The sequence below is a fragment of the Nicotiana tabacum genome, chromosome 3 (assembly GCF_000715075.1).
Source record: "Nicotiana tabacum cultivar K326 chromosome 3, ASM71507v2, whole genome shotgun sequence".
Taxonomy (NCBI): Eukaryota; Viridiplantae; Streptophyta; class Magnoliopsida; order Solanales; family Solanaceae; genus Nicotiana; species Nicotiana tabacum.
In genome coordinates, this window is record NC_134082.1 from 208,054,921 (window position 1) to 208,080,909 (window position 25,989).

The 25,989-nt window shown below is 37.1% G+C and overlaps 1 protein-coding gene across 1 annotated transcript; it reads right to left on the reverse strand.

Annotated features, from left to right (window-relative positions):
• Positions 1–544: 544 nt before the first annotated feature.
• Positions 545–6,086, reverse strand: LOC107826370 (uncharacterized). Its single transcript, XM_075248697.1, has 11 exons — positions 5,883–6,086; positions 3,967–4,794; positions 3,659–3,862; positions 3,337–3,453; positions 3,149–3,254; positions 2,980–3,060; positions 2,796–2,848; positions 2,314–2,651; positions 2,084–2,210; positions 877–1,415; positions 545–791 (listed from the first exon to the last, which is right to left on the reverse strand). The coding sequence occupies exons 1-11, from the start codon at positions 6,084–6,086 to the stop codon at positions 545–547; spliced, it is 2,844 nt and encodes a 947-aa protein (XP_075104798.1).
• Between the last annotated feature and the right edge of the window lie 19,903 nt (positions 6,087–25,989).

The following is a 25,989-nucleotide window of genomic DNA, read 5'->3' on the forward strand; positions in this document are numbered from 1 at the left end:
TATGTATTCTGTCAAGCATCTAAAGTTGTCTTTTTTTATAGAATAGTTAAACTTTAATATTTACTGTATACAAAAAACTGATATTAATAAAGAATGCATTCAACGTAAATTGTATCCAGATTGTAGTGAATATGTAGTTTAACTGTGTTAGAACTGTAGTCTTGTTATTCATATGTAGAGGAGTTGTAGTTAAAATGTAGTTTAACATAGTTTAAATGTAGATAAATTGAATTTTTTTGATAAACCTTGTTGATAAAAGATAGCTAAATTATTTATATGATTCCTGTATTTATTTTATCTTTATGTTGTGTAACAAATGACAGTTATATACAGATATTACTTGGCACTTGAAGGTATTTATAAAAATAACTTGAAGATTAAAGTCAAATTGTAAGACAAAGTTGTTGCTGTAAAAATGTAATCAGAGTACTCGAGTATAATGTAATCAACAAAAAGTGTTGTAGAAAACCAAAACGGCATATTTCCTACATTGTTTTCCAATTCAACTACCAAATTTCACAGACCAAACTAGGAACACAATAGTCTATTTCTTCTTTCGTTGCACTCTAGTTCTCTCGTTTTTTGCTGGAGCACCCTTCCTCCTTGCTAGCCTGCCAGTAACCTCACTCTCACTGATTGACCCATCTTCTTGCTTCTTTGTTGCATAGTCCCACAGTAGAGCTCCATAGCGTCTACGGTGTTGGTCAATATCAGAAAGATCTTCCTTTGGGATTGCCAAATCTCCAAGGCTAACATACTCCACAAATGCAGCCACAAATACACCACAATCGCTGCATAAGATGAGAATTTTTCATTATATAACAAATGATTAAAATAAAATAATTAAACATATAGAAAGGGAGATTATTTTTTTACACTGAGCCTTCCTTTTGTTGTGAAATCTCAGCAACCATCCATTGTATGTCGAGAGGGTCCGTAACTGGTTTCTCGATGTATGCCTTTGTGGTCTTGAAGTTAATGTCTTTACGTTTACAATAGAAACCAGTGCATGACAAATACAGAGGGATAATGATTGAAAACTTGTCAACCAATGTCTCAACTGTTTTATGACGGTTTGCTCTCACCATGGAATCATAAACATAAAGTTGTCTGTCCTTTATGTCAAAAACTAGCAACAACCAATGGAAGTTCTCTACAAGGTTCACAGGTATGAGCACATAGTCAACAAGATCCCAGGCAACATTAGCAAGAATTCTGTACCCAAGAATGTATTCTCCAACATCATCCTCGGGTTTAACAACCGAATACCTTTGTTCCGGTAGAGAACTTATGAATTTTTCATAGATTCTTTCAATTTTTGTCTTGAACAAGCAATCTGTTGTTGTGAACATAGTATTATTGTTGGGGCCATATTTGCCTCTTTTTCGCAGATAATACATAATAATATCAATGTGCTGCCAAAATAGAATAAACATATACAATAAGGTACGGTGTAACCACACTTGTCTACAAAACATCTACAGATTAACTACAATTTGAATTTATTAAAAACTCTAACAGATTGCTGCAAATTAGCTACACTATAACTATAGAAATATAACAGTTAGTCCAAGTACCTCACAAAATGTAATTTAATTGTAGTTTGTATGAACCATAGTGAACAAGTACTATATGTACAATTGACCCATCAGACTACAAAACAACTACACATTAACTATATTTATGCACTGTCTACATTTATTCACTATACAGAGGAACAAATGAAACATACCACCTAACTTAAGGTCCAAATAATCAGCAAGTTCAACCTACAGTTAATATTAATAGGCACAATCACAAGCTCTACAATATTACTACAAGGTAACTACAGTTGTGGTACACAGAGATTCCAAGTCAGTCAAAAGTACCAAAATTCCAGTTTGTACATACAATCATCATCACATATGATACATAAGGTCCATAAAAAGCAAAATTTCACAGCTGAGACATAAATATAGTAACATATATATGTTGTCTACAATATTACTACAATTACACATCATAGCTGAAAAATAAACTACAATTACACTACACAGCTGAAGACAAAACAGATATTGTGAATGATTCTGTTCTTTATACTTACTGTGTTATTGATGACTTGTCCGGGGTGAGCAAGGGCATAAAACCAGTCCTTCTTATCAATCTTTTCACAACCAAAATCCAACCAAGGCTTGATTTGGTTATCCTTCTTGGAAAAGTAATATTTCCTCCTGTAATAACAAAAAAATATCAAATACAAAAAATTGACAAAATGAATTACAATTTTAAAGTATAAAAATGGTGACCAGACAGTGTAAAATGAAGCATTCATACCTCCTAGATACTTTATCACTACGAATGTATAACCAGTTGATGAACCTTTCTGTCAATTCAGGATCTACATTTTCACCTATGACACTTGTGAAGGGGTGCTTGAGGTAAAAAAATTTAGGTCCGCCAGATGTGCTGCCTCCAGAACTATACAAAGATGTGAAAGGTGATCGTGCATGTTTTCCCGGTTGCCTGGTTCTACCGGGATGAACAGGGGTTGATTCATCTGGTATGGGCTCGCCATACATGACCAACTGTGATAAGTTTTCTGGCAGCTCAAAGTTATCCAATGTCAAACCTTTGTTGTCAATGCCTTCAGGAACAACCTTTTTTATCAATGCCTTCAGGAACAACTTCAGTCACAGTCACACCGTGAATTGGCGACTGTGGAACTTCACCTTCTGTAGATAAGTGTAGATCTATGTAGATATGAACAGTATTATGGAGTTATAGAGAATATAGAGAATATATTACCTGTTTGTTGCCTCAGCTACTTCATCAATTACTGGTTCTTCCTCAATATTTCCTTGTAGATGTTCTGCTGAAACTTCAGCTTGAATGAATAATTGGAAATGAGAATTGTAGATATATGTAGGAATATGTAGTTAAGGTGTAAATTATTAAAATTTTGCATAAAAACCTTATTGTAATGAAGGAATGGTTCTGTACCTGCTTTATATGCCTCAGCTGCTTCTTGGAAGTCAGGATATAAGTCAACATGTGGTTGAAAATGTTCTGGAGAAATTGTAGCTGCAACACATAGTAAAAAAATGATTAGTATAATTAAATAATGTTGTCTTGAAATTTGTAGATATGTATGTAAGAATTTTTTAGATACCTGTATTGCTTGTGCTTCCATGCAGTTGATCACCAGCATTGAACTGGAATTGCTGGTTGTTCTCTCCTTGATGTTGGTAATTATTTTTTGTTGAACTACCAGCAAACTACAATTTTGGGGAATATTTGAGACTACTTTATTCATATGTCTTAATTAGTCTTAGTACAAAATTATATGTAAATTCTTACCTTTGACTCGTCCAAATCAAACCTCTTGTTTATCACATTCATAACACTCTTCAAAGATTGATCTATGAGCTCTCGAAGGCTTTGAGAGTTCCTCAAAAACAGCCTTCCTAAAGGCATCTAACTTTCCATCAACCTAAAAATTAAATATATAATTAGTTGGTAATCTTATTCTAACTGCTACAGTTACACTACAATTCAACAAACTATAATTGTTATAGATTTATACCACAAATTAACTACAATGTATAACATACTATAATTGTTATGTAATGAAGTCAAAATGTAGCAAATTATGTCAATATATTGTAGTTATTCATAATACCTGCACAATCCCCTTTTCCAACTTCCTGAGCTTGCTACTGACAGATTCAATGTCCTCTTGACAATCTGTATATTTGGGTTCAAATGATGGAGAAGCAACAGTTGGAACATGTGAAGGTTGAGCACCATGTTCATCTTCATATTGAATCTTGTCTGGCAGATTAAGCACTCTAAGCTCTTCTCTAGATTCAATCATGTTTGTGAACTGAATGATGAAAATAACAGTTAATTCAAGTGACAAAAAAATGTAGATTCAATGTAGTTATTATGAATGTAATTGTAGCATCATACAAAAGTGGAAAAAAATACCTTGATCCACTCAGGCTTGATCATCTTCTCTTCAATTGCAGTTAACCAAATCTGCCCCTTTGTAGCTGACCATCTTAAAATGCGAGGTATAGATTCAGAACATCTCGTAGCAAGCTCGGTAATAACGGACGAGCAACACTCATATAGCCACACTTGTAAGGCTAATGAGCATCCCCGTATCAGATAAGAATGTACATGGGGATTAAGACGATGTCGGACAGATTCAATAACCTGCTTGAAGGATTTGATACCCCATGGGTATGACTCAAAATTACCAGACTCTATTAGAAAGAACATAAACTTGTCTATGAAAGTCACATGGTCTTTATCAGAAGGACAAACAAAAAATTCCAACATATAAAGAATGCACAACTTCACCGCATCCACATCGTTTGCCCATGCTTTATTAGTCACTACATTTTTCAAATGCCATTTCTCAACCCTTTCTTTGTTCGGAAAATATGTATTCATTAAAGGGCTAACATAGGTGGAAGTGTAACCATAGTCTGAAAACTTATTCACACAATTAAGACTAGTTATCAACCCAAATTCTCTCAAGGAAAAATTCAATTTTTCACCCTTAAATAGTACTGAAAAATATGAGTCAGTAGACTTTGTCAATTCATACTTCATCAGAAGATGAAGTGATTGGTTTTGCATACAGATTATGGGGAGACCTAATAAGTAACCAAAACAAGTTTTTTTGAAAACCCTTAAAGCATTCGGAGAGAGTAAAGCTTGTATCTGGCTAGGTATGCTAGGATCACACAAACTGTGGAATCTAAGCACACCATAATCAACATTTTGTTGTGCAAAGTAAGGTCCATTCTGTATAAAATATAAAATTAATGAACATTAGTAGTTTTCATAAAAAGGAAGCAGTAATCTACATATAACTACATGACAAATACAAAATATAACTAGAAGAAGAATAGCCTACCCACACCTATAACTACAAAACAATAACAGAAGAGCAATGCACGTGTAAACATTATCTACAGGATGTAACAGTTACTTCAAGTATCTCATATAAATGTAGATTAACTGTAGTTAGAATGAAGTTAAATATATGAGCTATGCAGGCTACAATAAAAAATATCATATCTACAATTTAACCATCAGACTACGCATCAACTACAAACTAACTATATTTATACACTGTCTAAGAGTCACAGTTCCAATTAAACTACAAAATTGAGACAAAGAATCTACAAAACAGTTACTTCAAGTAACTCACAAAATGTAGATTAATTGTATTTAGAATGAAGTTAAATGTAGCAGCAATACAGGTTGCAATGAAAAATACAATCTCTACAATTTAACGATCAGACTACAAAACAACTACAAACTAACTACAGTTATAGACTGTCTAATAATCACAGTTCCATTAAACCTACAAAATTGCGACAAATAATCTACAAAATTAGGACAATACCACATTTTACCAAAATACACTTGAACAATCAAAGAAGAACAATGCACGTGTAAACATTATCTACAGAATGTAACAGTTACTTCAAGTAACTCACAAAATGTAGATTAATTGTATTTAGAATGAAGTTAAATGTAGCAGCAATACAGGTTGCAATGAAAAATACCATCTCTACAATTTAACGATCAGACTACAAATCAACTACAAACTAACTACAGTTATAGACTGTCTAATAATCACAGTTCCATTAAACCTACAAAATTGCGACAAATAATCTACAAAATTAGGACAATACCACATTTTACCAAAATACACTTGAACACTAAATTAACACTTGAACAACAGATTTTTACAACCAAAATCAAACTACAAAACAGTGAGGAAACATAAATAGTGTTTACCTTTATTGAAATTTTTTGGTGAACCAATTTTGGTACTTTTTTTAGGGTTTCTTCTTTATTGGTTTTGATGAAGAAGGAGAGACCTTGTGTTTTTTCACAGATGGAACTTTGGGGGAATCATCTACAAAATCGTCATCTACACTCAACTCTTTCCCCTTGCGTTTGAGTTGTTTCTCGACTAGTTTATCAACTCCACCAACATCAACATCGTGCAAATGCTTGCTTCTCATTTCCGCACGAATTTGTCTAGGAGATGAAATACCAGTAGTTTGTTCACTTGCATGCATCGATTGTGGGTTTTTGGGTGGTGATTTTGGTGTTAAAACACCCAAATCAAAGGTTGAAATATCAGCTAATATAGCTTTTGATGATTTTTTTTGGGGAGTGTTGGTTTTTTTCATGATTTAGGAGTTGAAGACAAAGATGGAAGTGAATTCAAATCGTGGGGGATACAACTGAAGGTAATTAAGTGGAGAAGAAAGTGATGGTAATTGTGGGTGAGAAGAGATTGTACGAGAATGGAGGAAAAACTGAAGGTAAATCGTGGGGGTGGGGGGGGAATTAACTGAAGGTAAATCGTAGGGGGTGTGGGGGGTGGGAGGAGAGAGAGGCGGGTAAACGAAATAACGTGAAAATACGGTCCTAAAATCACGCCTACAATAAATGAAGGAATAATTATACCCTTAATTTGAATTATGGTATATAAATGGTAATTTGGTATGCTTAAATGTAATTAACACAATCCTTAAACAATGAAGGTAATAAGGTTTGATATATGGTATAGATCGGTAAAAATCCCTAAATATTAACTCTCTAGGCCCAAACACCCTCTTATCCGCCTCAGCCCAACCGGGTTTTGACCCACCAAATGACCCGCCCGTTTCCCTTAATATAAAACCTCTCTTATAATTTTTGCCCCCAAATTCCCTAACCCTAGAGACCAAACAGCTGTGGCGCCCCCTTTCTATTGTTCATCATCTTCCCCAACTCTCAAACTCACCATTGACTCGCCCGAGCTCACTCGTTGGTCCCCCCTCTCCACATCACCTCTATTTCCAACGGATTTGTCATAAAGGAGTACCATTATTCCCTCGAAACCGCGGATTTTTCGTACAAAAGGACGATTGCTGGACTAATTGGGGTCGTGGATAGATGTAAATCAATCCATGCCCTCCATTGGTCCCCAAATCGTTCAAAAAATCTGAAGATTTTCGGATATTTGAGCAGAAGGTGTGTGTGTGTGTGTGTGTGTGTGTATATATATATATATATATATATATATATATATATATATATATATATATATATATATATATATATATATATATGAGCTGCGGGTTTGCCGTTGGATTCCTGTTGATTTTGACTGCTGAATTTGCGTTGGCTGGGCTAGATTCCTATATTTCTCAGCTTTTATTTGGTTGCTATTGCTCTTGTCTACTGTGACGAATTTGTCAAATAAATAAAGTCTGATATTGTTTGTCATATGATGTACGATTTTATTGTTTGATTCATATTATAAGTAGCAACACAAGTGGAAAAATATGTGGCTCTTTCTTTGTTAATTTTTCTAAATGGAGATGAACTTCACTCGTTAATTTGAAACACTTCCTTCTAGAAACTGAGTATTCTATTGAGAACAATTGTATTTTTTTTAAAGAAATTTCATCGATTTAGTCAGAAAGGCCTAAAATGATACAATTGCTTTCATTTATTTAGTCATGAAGGTTGTGTTGCTTCTGTATCTTTGCTCTCTACATGTGGATTAGTCATTTTGGAGAATGATTTTTGCAAGTGTATTCCAGGCCAAAAGCAGTGTGGTCCTGATATTTTTTTTTGCAAATTTGGATTGTATTAGTTGTTAAAATAATACTCTGGGACATTAACTTGTAAAAATGCTTTAAAAAATGGCAAAATAGTCCAGAAGAGTATTTGCTTTCCATTTCATCAACAACGAATGTTACCGTGTTTTTTTTTTTAATCAAGTCTTTTTTTTATTTAAGAGTCATATTTTGTTTATTAATCGTTCTTGTCAAGATTAAAAAAAACTACATGTAGTTACAAGAGTAGTCTATAGGTTGCTATTTTTTTTTTAAAAAAAAAAACACCTAAAAAGGCTTCTGTTGAAATCTGAGCAATTGTTCACTTTATTTTGAAACTTGTGTAGCTGATGTTTAAGTGAGATTATTCACTTTATTGTTCACTTTGTTCTAGTAATGTGGACTTGCTCCAGTAGTATAAATTACTTTTAAAGTCCACAAAAAGTTGCTTTGAAATCACTGTAGGCGCATACGGGGTCATAAAAAATACTATTGTCAATTGGTATGTTAGCCTAGCGTGCAAACTCTTGAGATGGCATACAGATGTTGATTTGGGTTAATTGACCAAAAGGCTAACCCATTTGCGAATGTTGTAGGTTCAAGTTACTGTTACTTTCTTTATAAAATTACTATAGGTTCAAGTTAGTATCTACATGGGCTATCATATCATCTATACATGTAGAGGCTTGGAAGCTCCAAAAGTCTGCAAAGAACTTCACAATCCTTTGAATATGGACAACGCTGTTTTCTTTTAGCTTCAAAAGTTCTTCAAGTTTCTGCTTCGAGGGGTGCCATATAAAATTCATAATCTATGGCCCTCACATGAACATTAACTTAGTATTAAAATAACCTTAAATAATCGTAGCTTACTTTAGGTCCGATTTAGATTAGTATTGCAATTATGTATATGTTCGCGTAACATAATTGTAAATTAAATTCTTAAAAGACTTGAGGTATGCGTTCGCGCAACTTCACACAAATTTTCTTAATAAATAAATAAAGCGGTATTAATCGTGGACACATTCACGTGACATGATTTTTAACGCGCCTAAGGAAAAGAGTATACGTGCGCGTAATTCGATCCTTTAATCGCGAATAATTCAAGTGTTTTTAAAAGTGGTAAAAGATAATTACACATAGGTCCTAAAAATGAGTAGTAAACAATTAAGCCAAGTAATAATCACTAAGCGACCGTGCTAGAACCACGGAACCCGGGAATGCCTAACACCTTCTCCCGGGTTAACAGAATTCCTTATCTAGAATTTCTGGTTCGCAGACTCTTTAAAAATAAAACTTCCTCGATTTGGGATTTAAAATAAACCGGTGACTTGGGACACCATAATTTATTCCAAGTGGCGACTCTGATAAACAAAATAATCCCATCTCGATTAATGTACTTTAATTGGAAAAACTCCCGTATATACCGTCCTCGGTGGGTGGGTGGGTAAAAAGGAGTTGTGACAACTGTTGTGATATAAATTAATAGTTAAAGTTTGCACGACCAAAGCGCGCCCTCCGTTAACCATCGTGACGGTACCTAGTCTCTACGACTAGGAAAGCCTAAAATGCAGAGTATAAATAACCATTGCGGAAGAAATAATTAAAAACCGGAATAGTGAAATAAAACAGTATTTAAAATGCCTCTCAGCATACACAATAACAACTCTCGAAACTAGTAACATTTCCCAAAATCTGGAATCTCATCACAAGCCTTTGAATGTCTACAAGCATCTAACTCCAGAATATCTAACAAAGAAACGAAAGTACAGAAGGGCTAATACAAAAGGGAGAGTAGATAGGGGCTCTTCGGTTTGCGGACGCGGTAGATATACCTCGTAGTCTCTACAAGCGCCTCGTCTCAAGTGTGATAAGTCTGAGTGGAAGTACCTGGATCTGCACATGAAAAACATGCGCAGAAAAGGCACGAGTACACCACAGCGGTACTCAGTAAGTGCCAAGTCTAGCCTCGGTCGGGTAGTGACGAGGAAGGTCAGGGCCCTACTGAGGCTAAATAAAATATAAGGTTCATAGTGTAGGAAAAAACAATATAAATAAGTACAACAGTAAAAGTAACACAGGATATAAAGGACAACAAAAACTACTACAGAGGCAAAGTAAACACAGAAAGAATACAGCTCATCACAAAAATAACAATCGGGGATCTCCTAGGATACCGTCTTGTAGTCCCAAATATAAATATCCAGTAGATCTCCCGGTATACTGTCCCGTAGTCCAACTCATAATGCGAGGGGATCTCCCGGAATACCGATCCGTAGTCCCAAATGTAAATACTCAGTACAGGGAGAATCTACTGGGTGCGGTCTCGTAGTTCCAATGTAACTGTGCAGGGGGGTATCCCGGAATATCGTTCCGTAGTCCCAAAGTAAACATACAGGAGGATCTCCCGGGATACTGTCCCGTAGTCCCAAAGTAAAACACAACTAAAATAAGAAGAGTACATAGTTCAATTCAAGTTCCATACCAAGGTAAAACAGGTATTTCTAACCTAGCATGCTGCATGTAATCCAAATAAGGCAGTTTGAGCAAGTAAGACAATTAAGTCAATTAGACATGCTTTCCTAAGCTAACAACATGCTTAAATTGCAAGTAGTATAAACAGGAAAAGAAACATACTAGTAATTACTTAATGAAAATCGGATTTTCAATAATTAACACAAGTACGCACTCATCACCTCACGTACAAGGCATTTCAACTATCAATAATACCCAATTCTAAGGGGAATGTTCCCCGCACAAGGTTAGGCAAGCCACTTACCTCGTACCGGCTCAAAGTCAACCTGAAACCATGTCTTTGCCATGAGTACTCGACTCCAAATAGCCCAAATCTATTCAGTTCATTTGAATAATGTAAATAACACTTTAAGTAACTGATTCTACAATAAATTCTAAGCTAATACGCGAAATTAGATAAAATAACCAAAATGCCCCTCGGACCCACGTCTCGGAATCGGGTAAAATTTATATTTTCAGAATCCTCACACTCTCACGAGCTCATTCATACCAAAAGTACCAAAATCGGACCTCAAATGGCCCTTCAAATCGTCACTCAAAACCCTCCAAATAATAGAGCCCTAACCCTCAATTTACTACTGATTTTCCTTAAATTTTTATGCTTAGAATGATAAAAATCACCATAATAACGAGTTTAGGTTCCAAGAATCTTACCTCCTCGAAGATCCCTTGAATTCCCTCTCAAAAACCTCCCCAAAAGCTCAATTTCCGGATGAAAATAGTGAAAGAATAACTCAAATTCGCGAAGGTAACTCTTTATATGTTCTATCCAGCGATACCGCATCTGTGGTCCAAATTTACGTACATGCAGACCGCTTATATGCAAAAACTACCGCTTATGTGGTTTCCCATAAGTTCTCCTTTTCTGCACTTGTGCCCCCCGTCACCGCATCTGCGGACTCGTAGGTGCTGCTAAACTTCTGCATCTGCGCTTTCAGCCTTGTTTCCTCTTGGTCGCTTCTGTGGCTTGACTCCGCATCTGCGGGAGTTGCATCTGTGACCTCTCAACTGCATATGCGGTTATGATAGCAGCCCAAACACTTCAGCTGCAAACTTCAACTTTTCAACTTCCCGTTAACCACCCAAAATCATCCCGAGACCCCCCGAGACCTCAACCAAAAGCACAAACAAGTCATATACCACTATCCAAACTTATACTAATCCTTAAAACACCTAAAACAACATCAAACATCGAATTAACTGTGGATTCAAGCCTAAGAACTCCAAAACTCTCCATTTACGCTTTCGATCAAAAAGTCTATCAAACCTCGTCCGAATGACCTGAAATTTTGCACAAACGTCACATTCAACATTACGGAGCTACTACAACTTCTGGAATCCCATTCCGACCCTTAGATCAAAATATAACTATCGAACCGGAAACTTCCAAAAACTCAACTTTCGGCATTTCAAACCTAAATTAGCTACGGACCTCCAAAACACAATCTGAACACGCCCCTAAGCCCGAAATTACCCAACGGAGCTAACGGAACCAACGTAATTTCATTCCGAGTCTGTCTTTATACTGTTCCAACTACGATCAAATTTCCAAACCTTAGGCTCTCATTTAGGGACTAAGTGTCCCAAAACACTCCGAAACTCAAAACCAAATATCTCGGCGAATAAAAATAGCAGAAAAAACACGGGAAAAATAGTTAATAGGAGATCAGGGCGTAAATTCTTAAAACGACTGGTCGGGTCATTACATAAAGACTAAGAGCCAACAGCTTGCTTATCAGTAACACAAAGAGATTAGTAGAAACTCCAAAATTCTCAGTGCATTAGAGTTCCCAAGGGCTTCAGGTGAACCCCGGGCAGTGCTCGCACCGAGAGAGGTCGAATAATTGAATTCTGGTGGCCTTGGCTTTCAGCCAGCCAAGAGCTCGAATTTCATAATTGTATAGGACTAGTGAGAGTAAGAATACATTGATTTTAGGCTTGTCTAAAGGGAATCAAGTGAGTGGTTTATATAGTAGTAAAATTCAAACTAACAAACAAGAAAAACAATCAATCAAACATAATAAATGAAAGAATATCATGCAAAATCAATTTCGAATCAGATAAGGAGAAAACCCGAAAAAATCGTAGTTCGACAGAAATCAAAAATCGACCAAAGATCTTGGTGAATCGGCCCCATATCACATTGCTATGCATGTATACAGACGAAATACCGTATAGATCTTGAAGATTGAAGACGATTGCACATGATTCAGGGCGTAGTACTTGCCAAAAATAGGAAAGCACTAGGTAATGCCATAATCGTGTAAGTAACAAAGAGACAGAGCATATATGGAAAGAAAATCATGGAGGAATTCCATATTAAGGTCGAAATCAGAGAGTATTAAGGGAAATGGCAGCTAGGGTTTCTCATAGAAGAAGAGAATAGAGAGGATTCAAGGACGACTGTTAGGTGGAAATTTCTTTAGGGTTTGGGTTAGGGAGATATAAGGAAAGGGGAAGGGCTATTGTGGACAGTTGATCATTTGAGATCACGGCCAAAATCAGAAGGGGAGCAGGGCGGGTCGTTTAAACGGGTTGCGACTGGGTTATTTAGAGAGGGTCGTTTGGTTTGGGTTGGACGTGTTGGGCTAATGATTTAGGTTAAATATTTGACCGAAATTAGCCCTATGTTGGGGCTATAAATTAAATATATGAAGTTTACTAGAAAATTTATAAAAAAATAATTAATAATTAATAAAAATATTACTTATGTAATAAAATAATTGAAAATAATAACTTAGTATTATAAAAAATATAGAAATATTATTTTAGAATGAATAATGTAATAAATATAATTATGCATAGAATATAGGCTATTATTGTAAAATTATGTAAATAGCTCAAAAATGCAAAGATAAATATATGAAATAAAATAAAATATTATAAAACATATATGTAAATGTAAATAATGAATTTTAATGATTAATTCATTATAGAGTAATTTAAAAGGGTAATTAATAAATATTTGAATAATTTAAGTGCAAGAAAATCAATTTTAAAACTTTAAAAATTATGAATATATAAAAAATACTTTTGAAAGTATACATGATTTTTATAAAATGTGAGGGTAAATTTGGGTATCAACAATGCTTTGATCTGACATGCTGCAAAATAGATCCATGCATTGCTTTATAGTAGTGGCAGGATTTTTGTTAATTTGTGCCCTTAGGGTAAGATCATTTGCAAAAAAATGATGGTATAGTTGGTGATTGTTTTTACCTATGGTAACTGGATGCCAAAATCTATTATCTAATTTGTGGTTAATAAGAGTAGAAAATATTTCCATACAAAGAATGAATAGATATGGTGACATAGGATCACCTTGCTTAATGGCTCTACAGGGAGTAAACTAATATGTTCAAGAGTCATTGACAAGGACAACTTTTCTACTGGATAAAACACAATTCATTATAAGCTTAATAATATTTGGAGTGAATCCAAATAATGTGAGGGCTCTATAGACAAAAGGACCATTCAAGTCGGTCAAAAGCCTTTTCGGGATCTATTTTTAGAATCATGTTGTGCTTTCTACCACGATATTTATTCATTTTGAGGATAAGCTCTTGGATAATGATGACATTATCACAAACCTTTCTATTTTTCAAGAAACTAGATTGACAGGGGTTGATTAAAGAGTTTAGGAAAGGTTTTAAGCGATTACTGATAATTTTAGTAATGATCTTGTTGATTGTGTTACATAATCCAATACGCCTAAAAAATTTAAGTTGTTAGCACTGGGAATCTTGGGAATTAGGCAGAGAAGAGTGTCGTTTATACCATCTGGAATACTACCATTATTGAAAATACCTTGGCATAAGCTAATCACTGAATTCCCTATTGTGTTCCAATATTTTTGAAAAAAGAAAGGTGAAGGCCATCCGGGCCCGACTTTGTAAGGTTTAAAAGAAAAACAAGCTTTACTAATTTTAGATTCAGTGATAGGATTATCAAGGGAGGAGAGATTAATATTATTAAAACTTTTAGGATAACTTTTAATGTTGTTCCAATTGCTATTGACATGAGAAGTTGTAAAAACATTCCTAAAGTAATTAAAGTATGATTCATGATGGCATGTGGGTCATCCATCTAGTTGTTATTATCATCCTTAAAGAAAATAATTTTATTTTTTCTCTTCCTATTTGTAGTCATAATTTGATAAAGTTTTGTATTAGCATCGCTTTCATTTAACCAATAGATTCTAGATCGGAGTTTCTAGCAGTCTTCCTATATTTTTAGAATGATATTAAAGTTATTTTTTAGGGAAGCTTCTAAATTTTGTATGAAGGTACTAGTATGGTAAGAAATAGATTTTTGGATGCCATTGAGTCTTGTTAGAATGCGTCTCTTATTTTTTAAAATGTCACCACAAACAGTATTTTTCCAGTTAATAATTTTATCTCTAAAATGGATGTAGCCATAGTGAAGGAATTATTTGTCACGAGCCAAAAACTGACCCGGTCGTGATGGCGTCTATCGTGAAACTAGGCCAGCCGATACAACTCCCAAATCTATCATTATTCAATAAAAGTTATTTTATACCATTTATTAATCAATAATCTCGGGATGTAAAATTAAAAGAATAGTGCGGAATAATTACACAAGCCCGACATTAGAGTGTCACTAGTCATGAGCATCTACTAAAATCTGAATAAAACGAAATGTCTGAAAATGTACTAAATACAGTCTAATGAAAATAAGAGGGAGAAAAGCTGTGCTGCGAACACCGGGCAACTACCTTGCTAAACTCCGATGACTCTGCCTCTGAGCGATCAACACCCACTACCAGGTTCAGAAATACCTGAATCGGCACACAAGGTGCAGGGAGTAATGTGAGTACTCCAACTCAGTAAGTAATAAAAATAAATAAAGTCTGAGTAGTATGAAATCACGTAAACCACATCATGGAACCATAGTGGATACCGCATATTTCCAAAACATGATATACATCAAATCATTTCGTTAAATTTCCAACATCGGTAAAATTATTTAGAAAAATATCTTTCAAACCTTTTCAATAGAGGTATAATGAAATATATAGTGAAAGTGATAAAAACCATAATCGGCCCCTCGGCTAAAACATAATTCGTATACAACCCCTCGAGCAAACAGAAATTCATAATCATTTCGTAACTTAAAAATCTCAGTGGAAGTAACAAAGCCAAATCAATGACTAAATTCCGAATACCTTCTAAAAACTTCAGTTTAAAAGAAATTTGTTTAAAAATATTTTTTTAACATTTTGATAGAGGCTCAGTCTAAAGATGAGTGAAAGTAGTAATTAAATCAACATTTTCAATAGGAACTCACTTTAAGGAGGAGTGAAACCAGTAAGTTCATAATTAGGCCCCTCAGGCAAAACATCACTCGTATAGATGTATATATAGCCCCTCGGGCAAGCCTCTTAGTCACTCACGGCTCAACCCTTACCAATCAGCGCTCACACTCAGCACTCACGCTCAATAAGTACCCCATAATAACCGCTGCAGCATGCATCCCGATCCATATATCGTTGCGGCTTGCAGTCCGATCCATATATATAGTCGACTGCGCTCACTGAGGGTGTGCAGACTCCGGAGAGGCTCCTATAGCCCAAGCGCTATATCGCTGTGGCGTGCAGCCCGATCTAACATATCGCTACGGTGCCCAATCCATATATCACTGCGGCGTGCAGCCCGATCCATATACATACATATATATATACACATACATTTTGTATGTTATATACGAAAATTATATAAATTTTATACACTTTTTGTATATATTTCTGCGGCGTGCAGCCCGATCCACAAATATATAATCCTCACAACCAGGTCCTCAACCTCTCTTAGTCATTAACCTCACACTCAGACCCTCGGTCTATCTCAGTCATCAATCTCATAATTAGGCCTTCGGCCTCTCTCCGCCACCAACCTCACAAGTCACTCGAACTATCAGTAAAATGGGGCATTCAGTTCAAATATCATTTATAGTACCAAGATGTAGTAAATAAGGATGAGTTAGGAAATTTCAAAGAATGCAGCATGACTGAGTAAAATTATTAAGTCAAAACAGTGAGAAAAAGTAGTAAAAGTCCCATAAGGGCCCAAAACAGTTGGCACGAGACCCAAACATAACATTTAGTCCAAAACATGATGATAACAAACAATTTTCATTCAAATACGCAGTTAAACAGTCATACGGGATGGATATAAGTCATAATCCCCAACGGTGCACGACCCCACGCTCGCCATCTAGCGTGTGCGTCACCACAAAATAGCACAACGATGTAAAATCCGAGGTTTCAAACCCTCAGGACGGCATTTACAATCATTTGTTACCTCTATCCGGTCCAAACTCTAGTCCGCGATGCCTTTGCCTCTTGAATTAGTCTCCAATTGCTCCGAATCTAACCAAAATCAGTTCCATATCATTAATACATGCTAAAGGAACAAGACCCAAGCGAAAATAATTGAATTAACTCAAAAATCCCGAAATTAGCCAAACAAGACCCCCGGGCCCATGTCTCAAAATCTAATAAAAATCACATCAATAGAATTGTCATCCTCCCACGAGTCTATACATACCAAGAACATCAAAATCAGACCTCAAATGACCCCTCAAATCCCTAATTCAACTCTCCAATTTTTCTTCAAATTTTCATCCCAATTTCCCAAATTAAATGATAAAAGTTAAGACAAAATCATAATATTAAACCAAATTTGGGTGAAGAACATTTACCCCAATCCATTCTCTAAAAATCCCCTCCAAAATCGTCTTTTCCCGTGCTCCATAGCTCCAAAAATACAAAAATGGCCGAAATCCTCGAAATAGAGAACTTTATAAAGCTTCCCAGGCCTCCTCTTTCGCGAACGCGGGACGACCATCGTGTCCGCGATGAAGAAAAATATCGGCTCCCAAAATGCTCTACGTGTTCGCGACACAAGCCACGCGAACACGATACCTACTGGGGACATAACTACGCGAACGCGACATCCTGACCGCAAACTCGAAGAACACAACATCACAACATCGCGAACGCGACACTCAAAGAGAGAATGCGAAGACAGAACACCGTCTCAGAGAACACCCTTCGTGAACGTGAAGAACAAATCGTCTGCAACAAAACCAGCAAAAATTGTCAAGCCCAAAGTCCAAAAATTGATTCGTTTACCATCCGAAACTTACCCGAGGCCCTCGGGACCTCAACCAAACATGTCAACATATCCCATAACCTCATTCAAACTTGTTCCAACCTTCGGAACGCCCAAAACAACATCAAAACACCAAAATCACATCGGATTCAAGCCTAAGAATTCCAAAAACTTCCAAATTCTATGTTCGATCAAAAAGTCTATCAAACCACGTCTGAATGACCTGAAATTTTGCACACACATCCCAAATGACACAACAGACCTACTTCAACTTCCGGAATTCCATTCCGACCCCGATATCAAAATTTTGCCTATCAACCGGAAAACGTCAAAAATCCAATTTGGCCAATTCAAGCCTAAACCTTCCACGGACCTCCAAAATACATTCCTATCATGCTCCTAAGTCTCAAATCACCTAACGTATCTAACCAAGTCATAAAAATTCCAATCCGAGATTATATACTAACAAATCAAAACTTGGTCAAACCTTTCAAATTTTAAGCTTCAAACTAAGAACTGTTCTTCAAAATTCATTCTGATTACCCTGAAAACCAAAACCGATAATTTACATAGGTAATAATACATCACACGGGGCTAGTCATGCCCAAGAACTGGCGAGCGAAGTGCAAAAGCTCAAAACAATCAGTCGGGTCATTACATCCTCCCCCACTTAAACATACGTTCGTCCTCGATCGTGCCCACAGTTGTTTCGAAAACCAACAAGTCGTTGTGTAACCTTGCATGCATATACCCGGGGGTGATCCCACGTGACCCTATCTCATATAGGTCCGATAACACAATGTAACTGAAATTTCACAATCCAACCTAGCCCATAAACCTTAGAACCACATTTCCACTTCTGAAACCATCTACAAGATTAGAATCTCACATCTATGCTCTGAATAAGCCCGAACCAGCTATAATAACCCATTCCTGCAACCTTGGGTGCAATTACATGACATACCACATAACTCAAGCACTTGTAGCGATAACTTCTAATCATAGCAGTTGCTCAAAACATCTGAATTTCGATAATAAGCCTTTTATCAAATAAAGCCTCATTCCAACACTTTTGTATACTGTAACTGATAAATGAAATACGTAAAAAGCCATAACCATTCCTCAGATCAACCATCTGTGAAGCCCTTCTCCTTTGGCAAAGACCATAGCAAACTTCTGAGCAGAACATCGATAATATCCTTCCAACACGCTGAAACCGAATCCGTTTGTATTCATTATAGATCCCCAATGATCTCATCTAATTCAACACAACTACACTGGTGACATGACACATCAATACCATCTAAAACCACAACTCGTGCAATCCGCACACCAATAAGCAACAACTCGAACATACTCAAATCATGAGAATGACTCAAATGAGAGAGTTGTACCGCAATCTCGACAGTACCACCACAATAAAATGATGAGAACCCATCACACGTGGCAGGAACATAACACACGAATCCAACTCCGAAGGATCATAGCTCGACATAACTTCGCTGCAATGCGCGACCCTATCCAAACACTGGCTCCCATGAGACACCTCAAATCACCATGCTCAAAATCATCAACCAAGCACACTTTGATGCCTAGCACCCAAAAGTGAATCATCATAACCATGGAGAAGCAAATGACGCAATGCCATGTCAGTCTGAAAGAACATACCCAATGCGCGACAACTCATGCAATGCCTAATTACCCGTCTCGCTTGAATTCTGCTATAAAGCTCAAATGGAATCACACCATATGCGCATATAACTAACAAATCACAACCCCTCGTAACATAGAAGAGTAACTTATAGATCACTCTAGAACACGGATAAGATCAACAACAATCGAATGGCACATCTCTCAACAATAACAGTTCGGAGTCAACAATCCCGACCTGGTGAAAACGCATCCATATTGGGCCTACCAATGAATCACACATCAACTCTGGTCACCCATAGCAGATAAATAACCCTCCGAAGGTTCACAATGACTGAAACATAGCACAAGCTATCATCTGACTAGCTTACCCACATCTTTACAGTCCACAACCGCCAAATAACCTGTTTACGGGAACCCCCAGTCTCCAAATCCGTAAAGCACACGAATCACCATATCTGATCCTAACTCCACCACCCGAATATCTAACGCATCCCTACTATTCGATCATCCCACGAGGGGTACTTCAAAAATTCTTTTGTGCCACCAAGCAAACCTTGAATATCAGCAGTCAATCAGACAAGTTAGTGCCTCAATACCAATAAAGCATCCATAACTCATACACATTGCCCTTTCTGAAATGTATACCTTTATCAAGCCACACCAATCAGTGATCTCGTTCATCTAGTCGTCTGAAGCTATCCATGCTGCCTAAGAATTTATGACCTTCCTTTCAAGACTGAACAGTGACCTTACACATGCAAATCTCAACCCCACACAACATACCGCATACACCATACCATCCAATGATAAATATGATAACTTCACAATCCACTCTGAGCTACAAGCAACTACGTACTCAACCAGCCAAGAACTTTTCCATTTGATCTCATCTAGGAGAAAATCATTATAAATCTCATGCTCCTCATGCCAGTAGAAAATATACATCTCTAACCGTGGTTGAAACCATCAAGAACTCTCTGAAGTCTAGTTGCACCGTCAAAACTAAATTCCTCTAACTCAACCCAGCTATGCAGGCCATCAAAACCTAAGAGCATTGCTATGAAACACCTGTAGAAATCCAGTGCATCATAAGCACCCAAGAACCGATTATATCTATTACCCTGCCGATCCAGCCTACTACCAAACTGTCCAAATTCTCCGAGTTCCTTCCGAATTACCCTCAAATTTATATGTTTCCTTGCTAGTACACCACTTCCTGCTCTATGCACTGTACATCCTTGCCAATAACAAGTCAAGTCATTCCATGATTCTCATACACCCATAAAGCATAACATAACCTTTATTGAAATTTCCTTCACTCGAGTCATCCTCGGCCTCAACCTTCGTAAGTCATAACTGGTTCGCACATACGCCTCAAACTGGAATCAACATAGCACATAACCGTGCAATCAATTAATCAATAGCAGACTCCCCCACTTGGCTCAAAGCCATAAATCAAAACACATAATAACTCCTAACGCATATACTCTATTATTGCCATAATACCATAGTGAGATTAAACTCAATCCTTCATAAGCTCGTGAAACACAGACCATATAGTACTTTAAATCTTCTGCAAATCTCCCATTTACCCTCATAACAGTCAAGCCCACTCTCTTAAGCAACCCAAATTCAAATTGTAACACATATCTTTCACTGGTAACAGAGATCTTCCAATAAACGGCATAAGGATCACGCACACTTTAGAACAATTCGCAGGAGATAACCCACCTGCTTCGCCTCTAACTAGCATCTCTTCATACCCCTCTAATGGCATAAACATTATGCAGTTACTTAATCTTCCTGAGTCTGAAATCATATCACAACGTGAAATTTATTTCACTTCCCAACTAGGCAACATGAAAAGGTCCTTCAACCCAACTACAACTCGGGCTATACATCAAATCACGATGGAAATCAAGCACCGGATAGTTCTTACTACCCCCAAGCAGACCTTTGTTGTCTCGTTCAAATCATATACGCACATCTCGTAGTCATATCATACTCATCACATAGTTATCCAGTCATCACTCCCAATAATAGGGACACTATCAGACATACAAATCCAAAAGCACGTTCTCTCACAACCAATGCCTCGGTGCTCAAGCTATAGGCAAAACTCGGCCTCATGTCCTCCAGACTAGCCCAACATCAACACACAGAGATCACATCTCGCCCCTCAATCAGGGAATCACAAGCCATTGATGCATATCTAATACTGAGCGCTCATGCGCACATATGAACGCGTGGAAGGAATTTCAAGAGTTACATTTCAAGCTGAATCAAGGACGCACGACAAGAATTCAAGAATGTGAAGTTTTTCCTAAAGGTTCTGCAGCCTCCCGAGGATAAGTACAGACGTCTCCGTACCGATCCGCGAAACTCTACTAAACCTGCTCATGACTCGTGAGACCTACGTAACCTAGGCTTTGATGCCAACTTGTCACTACCCAAAAACCGACTCGGTCGTGATGGCGCCTATCGTGAAACTAGGACAGCCGATACAACTCCCGAATATACCATTATTCCATAAAAGTTATTTTTATACCATTTATTAATCAATAATATCATGATGTAAAATTAAAAGAATAGTGTGGAATAATTACATAAGCCCGCCATCGGGGTGTCACTAGTCATGAGCATCTACTAAAATCTAAATGCAATAAAAAGTCTGAAAATGTACTAAATACAGTCTAATAAAAATAAGAGGGAGAAAAGCTGTGTTGCGAACGCCCGACAACTACCTTGCTAAACTCCGATGACTCTGCCTCTGAGCGATCAACACCCGCTACCGGGTTCAAAAATACCTGAATCTGCACACAAGGTGCAGAGAGTAATGTGAGTACTCCAACTCAATAAGTAATAAAAGTAAATAAAGTCTGAGCAGTAAGAAATCACGTAAACCATATCATGGCACCACAGTGGATACCGCATATTTCTAAAATAGGATACACATCAAATCATTTCGTTAAATTTCCAACTTTAGTAAAATGCTTTAGAAAAATATCGTTCTAACATTTTCAATAGAGGTTTAATGAAATATATAGTGAAAGTGATGAAAACCATAATCGGCCCCTCGGCCAAAACTTAATTTGTATAGAGCCCCTCGGGCAAACAGAAATTCATAACCATTTTGTAACATAAAAATCTCAGTGAAAGTAACAAAGCCAAATCAGTAACTAAATTCCGAATACCTTGTAAAACCTTCAGTTTAAAGGAAAGTTGTTTAAAAATATTTGTTTAACATTTTCAATAGAGGCTCAGTCTAAATATGAGTGAAAGCAGTAATTAAATCAACATTTTCAATAGGAACTCACTTTAAGGAGGAGTAAAACAAGAAAGTTAATAATCAGGCCCGTCAGGCAAATCATCACTCGTATACATGTATATATAGCCCATTGAGCTAGCCTCTCAGTCACTCATGACTCAACTCTTACCAATCAACGCTCACACTCAGCACCCACGCTCAATAGGTACTATATAATAACCACTGCGGCGTGCAACCCGATCCATATATCGCTGCGGCGTGCAGCCCGATCCATATATATAGTTGACTGAGCTCACTAGGGTGTGCAGGCTCCGGAGGGGCTCCTACAGCCCAAACGCTATATCGTTGCGGCGTGCAGCCCGATCCCCATATATATAATCCTCACAACCAGGTCCTCAACCTCTCTTAGTCATTAACCTCACACTCAGACCCTCGGTCTATCTTAGTCATCAATCTCATAATTAGGCCTTCGGCCTCTCTCAGCCATCAACCTCACAAGTCACTCGAACTATCAGTAAAATGGGGCATTCAGCTCAAATATCATTTATAGTACCAAGATGTAGTAAATAAGGCTGAGTTAGGAAATTTCAAAGAATGCAGCATGACTGAGTACAATTATTAAGTCAAAACAGTTAGGAAAAGTAGTAAAATTCCCATAAGGGTCCAAAACAGTTGGCACGAGGCCCAAACATAGAATTTAGCCCAAAACATGATGATAACAAATAATTTTCATTCAACTACGCAGTTAAACAGTCATACGGGACGGACATAAGTCACAATACCCAATGGTGCACGACCCCACGCTCATCATCTAGCGTGTGTGTCACCTCAAAATAGCACAATGATGTGAAATCCGGGGTTTCAAACCCTCAGGACTGCATTTACAATCATTACTTACCTCTATCTGGTCCAAACTCTAGCCTGCGATGCCTTTGCCTATCGAATCAGTCTCCAATTGCTTTGAATCTAACCAAAATCAGTTTCATATCATTAATACACGCTAAAGGAACAAGGCCCAAGAGAAAATAATTGAATTAACTCAAAAATCTCGAAATTGGCCAAACCCGACTCCCGGGCCCATGTCTCGGAATCTGATAAAAATCACATCAATAGAATCTCATTCTACCATGAGTCTGTCGACACCCCCTTTTTCTAATGGGTCGAAATTGGGTATACGACATTGTCTTTCGAGAATTGGGTTTATAAGAGTTGAAGAGTCGCCACCTAATGATTATAGTGCATTAGGACACCTTTCAGAAGAGTTTGAGATGAAGAGACCAGAGATTAGGGTAAGGGCTAGAAATTATCCCGAGGGGAAGGTGTTAGGCACCTCTCAGGATCCACAAGTGTGGTTCACGACCATGCTACAATTGTGACTTTAAGAAGACAAGTAGAAAAATAAGGCAAAGGGCTTCACATAGTTTTGCAAACAAGTTTAAAAATAAAAGAAGTAGAGAGTTTAGAAAAAGTTAGTTTTAAAAGAAAACTAAAAATTAACAAGTAAAGGGGAGAGGGGTGCTAGGTTTACCGATAATATGGATCACATCAATGCAATATCCAGCAATCACTCCTCAGAAGAGGGGTCGCACGTGATATTAGTGCACCGGTCATCATATCCATATTCTACCCGTCCCACCCCGTTAAGATATTAAAGCGCGGAAAGTTTCGTTACTTATTGCATGCTAGTACCCGTCCCAATCCTATCAGTCCCGAAGGCGTTTAGGACTACTAATCCTAAAGGGAAAGGGATTTGGGGCCTTTTGAGAGTTTCAAAGGATAAAATACTAAGGCGACAATCAAAAACACATAATGCAATAAAGGGAAAAGCAGATAAGCAAGTAAGGCTCACGTAAACCTCCTTAAATCAGATAAACCACATAGTTTAGCATGTCTTGCAAGTACTAGTTTGGTCTTAAATTAAATTAAAGCGGTAAGAGGACTGGTTCAACACATATTTTTAGACAGGAAGTCCACATTAGGCCCACTCGAATGCAGTTGCCAGAGACCGAGCCACTTGATTAACACGCTTTTATCTAAGTGTGGGGTAGAACTATTGATTGTAAAGGAGTTGCAGAATAAGATAGGTTTCAGAAAAGATTGCAGACTTAACACAAGAAAATGGTTTTAAACAAGTTTTAGAAAACATATTGTTTAAGAAAAAGAGCTGCCGAGTTTTAACAAAGAATTTAGTTGCAGACTAACCCAAAGGTTTATCAGAGAAGTATAAAAAAAGTAGGTTTAGGCTGATTTGGAAAATGTTTATCAGAAAGCAGTAAGTTTCAGAAAACATGCACTGAATTGATTATAAGAAAAGTATAAAGAGTTCAGAAAGCGTGCAGAAATTTGTTTGTCTTGGTAAAAATCAGTATTGTTTTTGACGAGTGAGACAGTTCTGGCTTGAAGTTCCTATAGGCATGATCTCTACGAGTTACTGATTTAATACCTTTTTCAAACGTTAACAGCCTTATAAACATGATATCTATATGCTGGTTTATTATTAACCTATGGTTTGTCTAACGACATCATAAATGCAGGAATGCAAATCCCTATAAGCATGGTATCTATATGCATAGTTGTAGAAATCAGAAAGTTAAATCCTACAGGCATGGTTTCTACTTGTGAAATTGCATAGGTTAACAGTAAAAGTCCTATAGGCATGGTTTCTACCCTTTGTGCATAAAAGCAAAACCCCCTCCCTTTTCACTAGATCCTCGAGTTTATACAAATTATTACAGACCAAAAAAGTAAGACAGAAATTAAAAATACATCAGAAATTACAGCTGCATCCAAGGAACCTAATTCAGACTTAGTATCTAACAATATGAGATTGAACCACTTCCGAGATCCAAATTTCCAAAGTCTTCTCTTATCTAGGGTGTTTCAGATATCCAAGGAGTTTCAAGAACTCCAGGCAATGCTTACACCCAAGATATTGATTAGAAAGAGTCATAGTGCAGTGTGGAAGAGCCAACTCTCAGGTGTCCAAGTTCAGAGGGAGCTCATAGATCCCAAAGCAAGGCTCACAAGAGAGGGGCAGAACTTAATGTTCTAAGAATGAGTGCAAGTGCAATAGAGGGGTTAGGGAGTGCCAAGGCAGGCTGGTGGTCATGCCTAGGCACAAAGTAGGCTGGCACACCCCTAACCAAGCCTGTTCAGCCAACAAAGAGGAGCATAGACCTGTTGAAGATCAGACTATCTTCTGGACAGTGATTAGGACGTTGCTAGACCAAAGTCTCAGGCTCAAAATACACATAAAGGGGAAGGGGAATAGGGATTGAAAGAGTTTAGGACTCAAGGAGTCCAGTTCATATACATGAACAACAATGTTAAATATTGTCATGTTTTTCTTAACCATAACTCAATATACAAAGGGAATTGGGGAGTGGGAATTTATGTAAACACAGAGAAAAACAGTAAGTAAAACTTGCAGAAATTATAGCATCGAAACAGTAAGACAAACAGAGGAGAGGCTGAAGAATAAACATGTAGTGGAGAGGCAGAATTTAAACATAAATATGGGCACGATCACAATCAGAGTCAATTAACACAAGACTTCCCTTTAATAAGGGGATTCTTATTCAAACAGATACTAACAGGATCCAAATAAGGAAAGAAAAATCAATCTGTGAACAGAATGACTATTACCATAAAAGAAACAGTAAAATCATACAGTAGGCAATTAAGTCTAAGTACATGATTGAAATTATTTTTGGAAAGATTCAGTAAGGCTAAACAAGGAATGAGAATCAATTAACCCTTGACAGGCTAGTAAAAATCAGAATCTCAC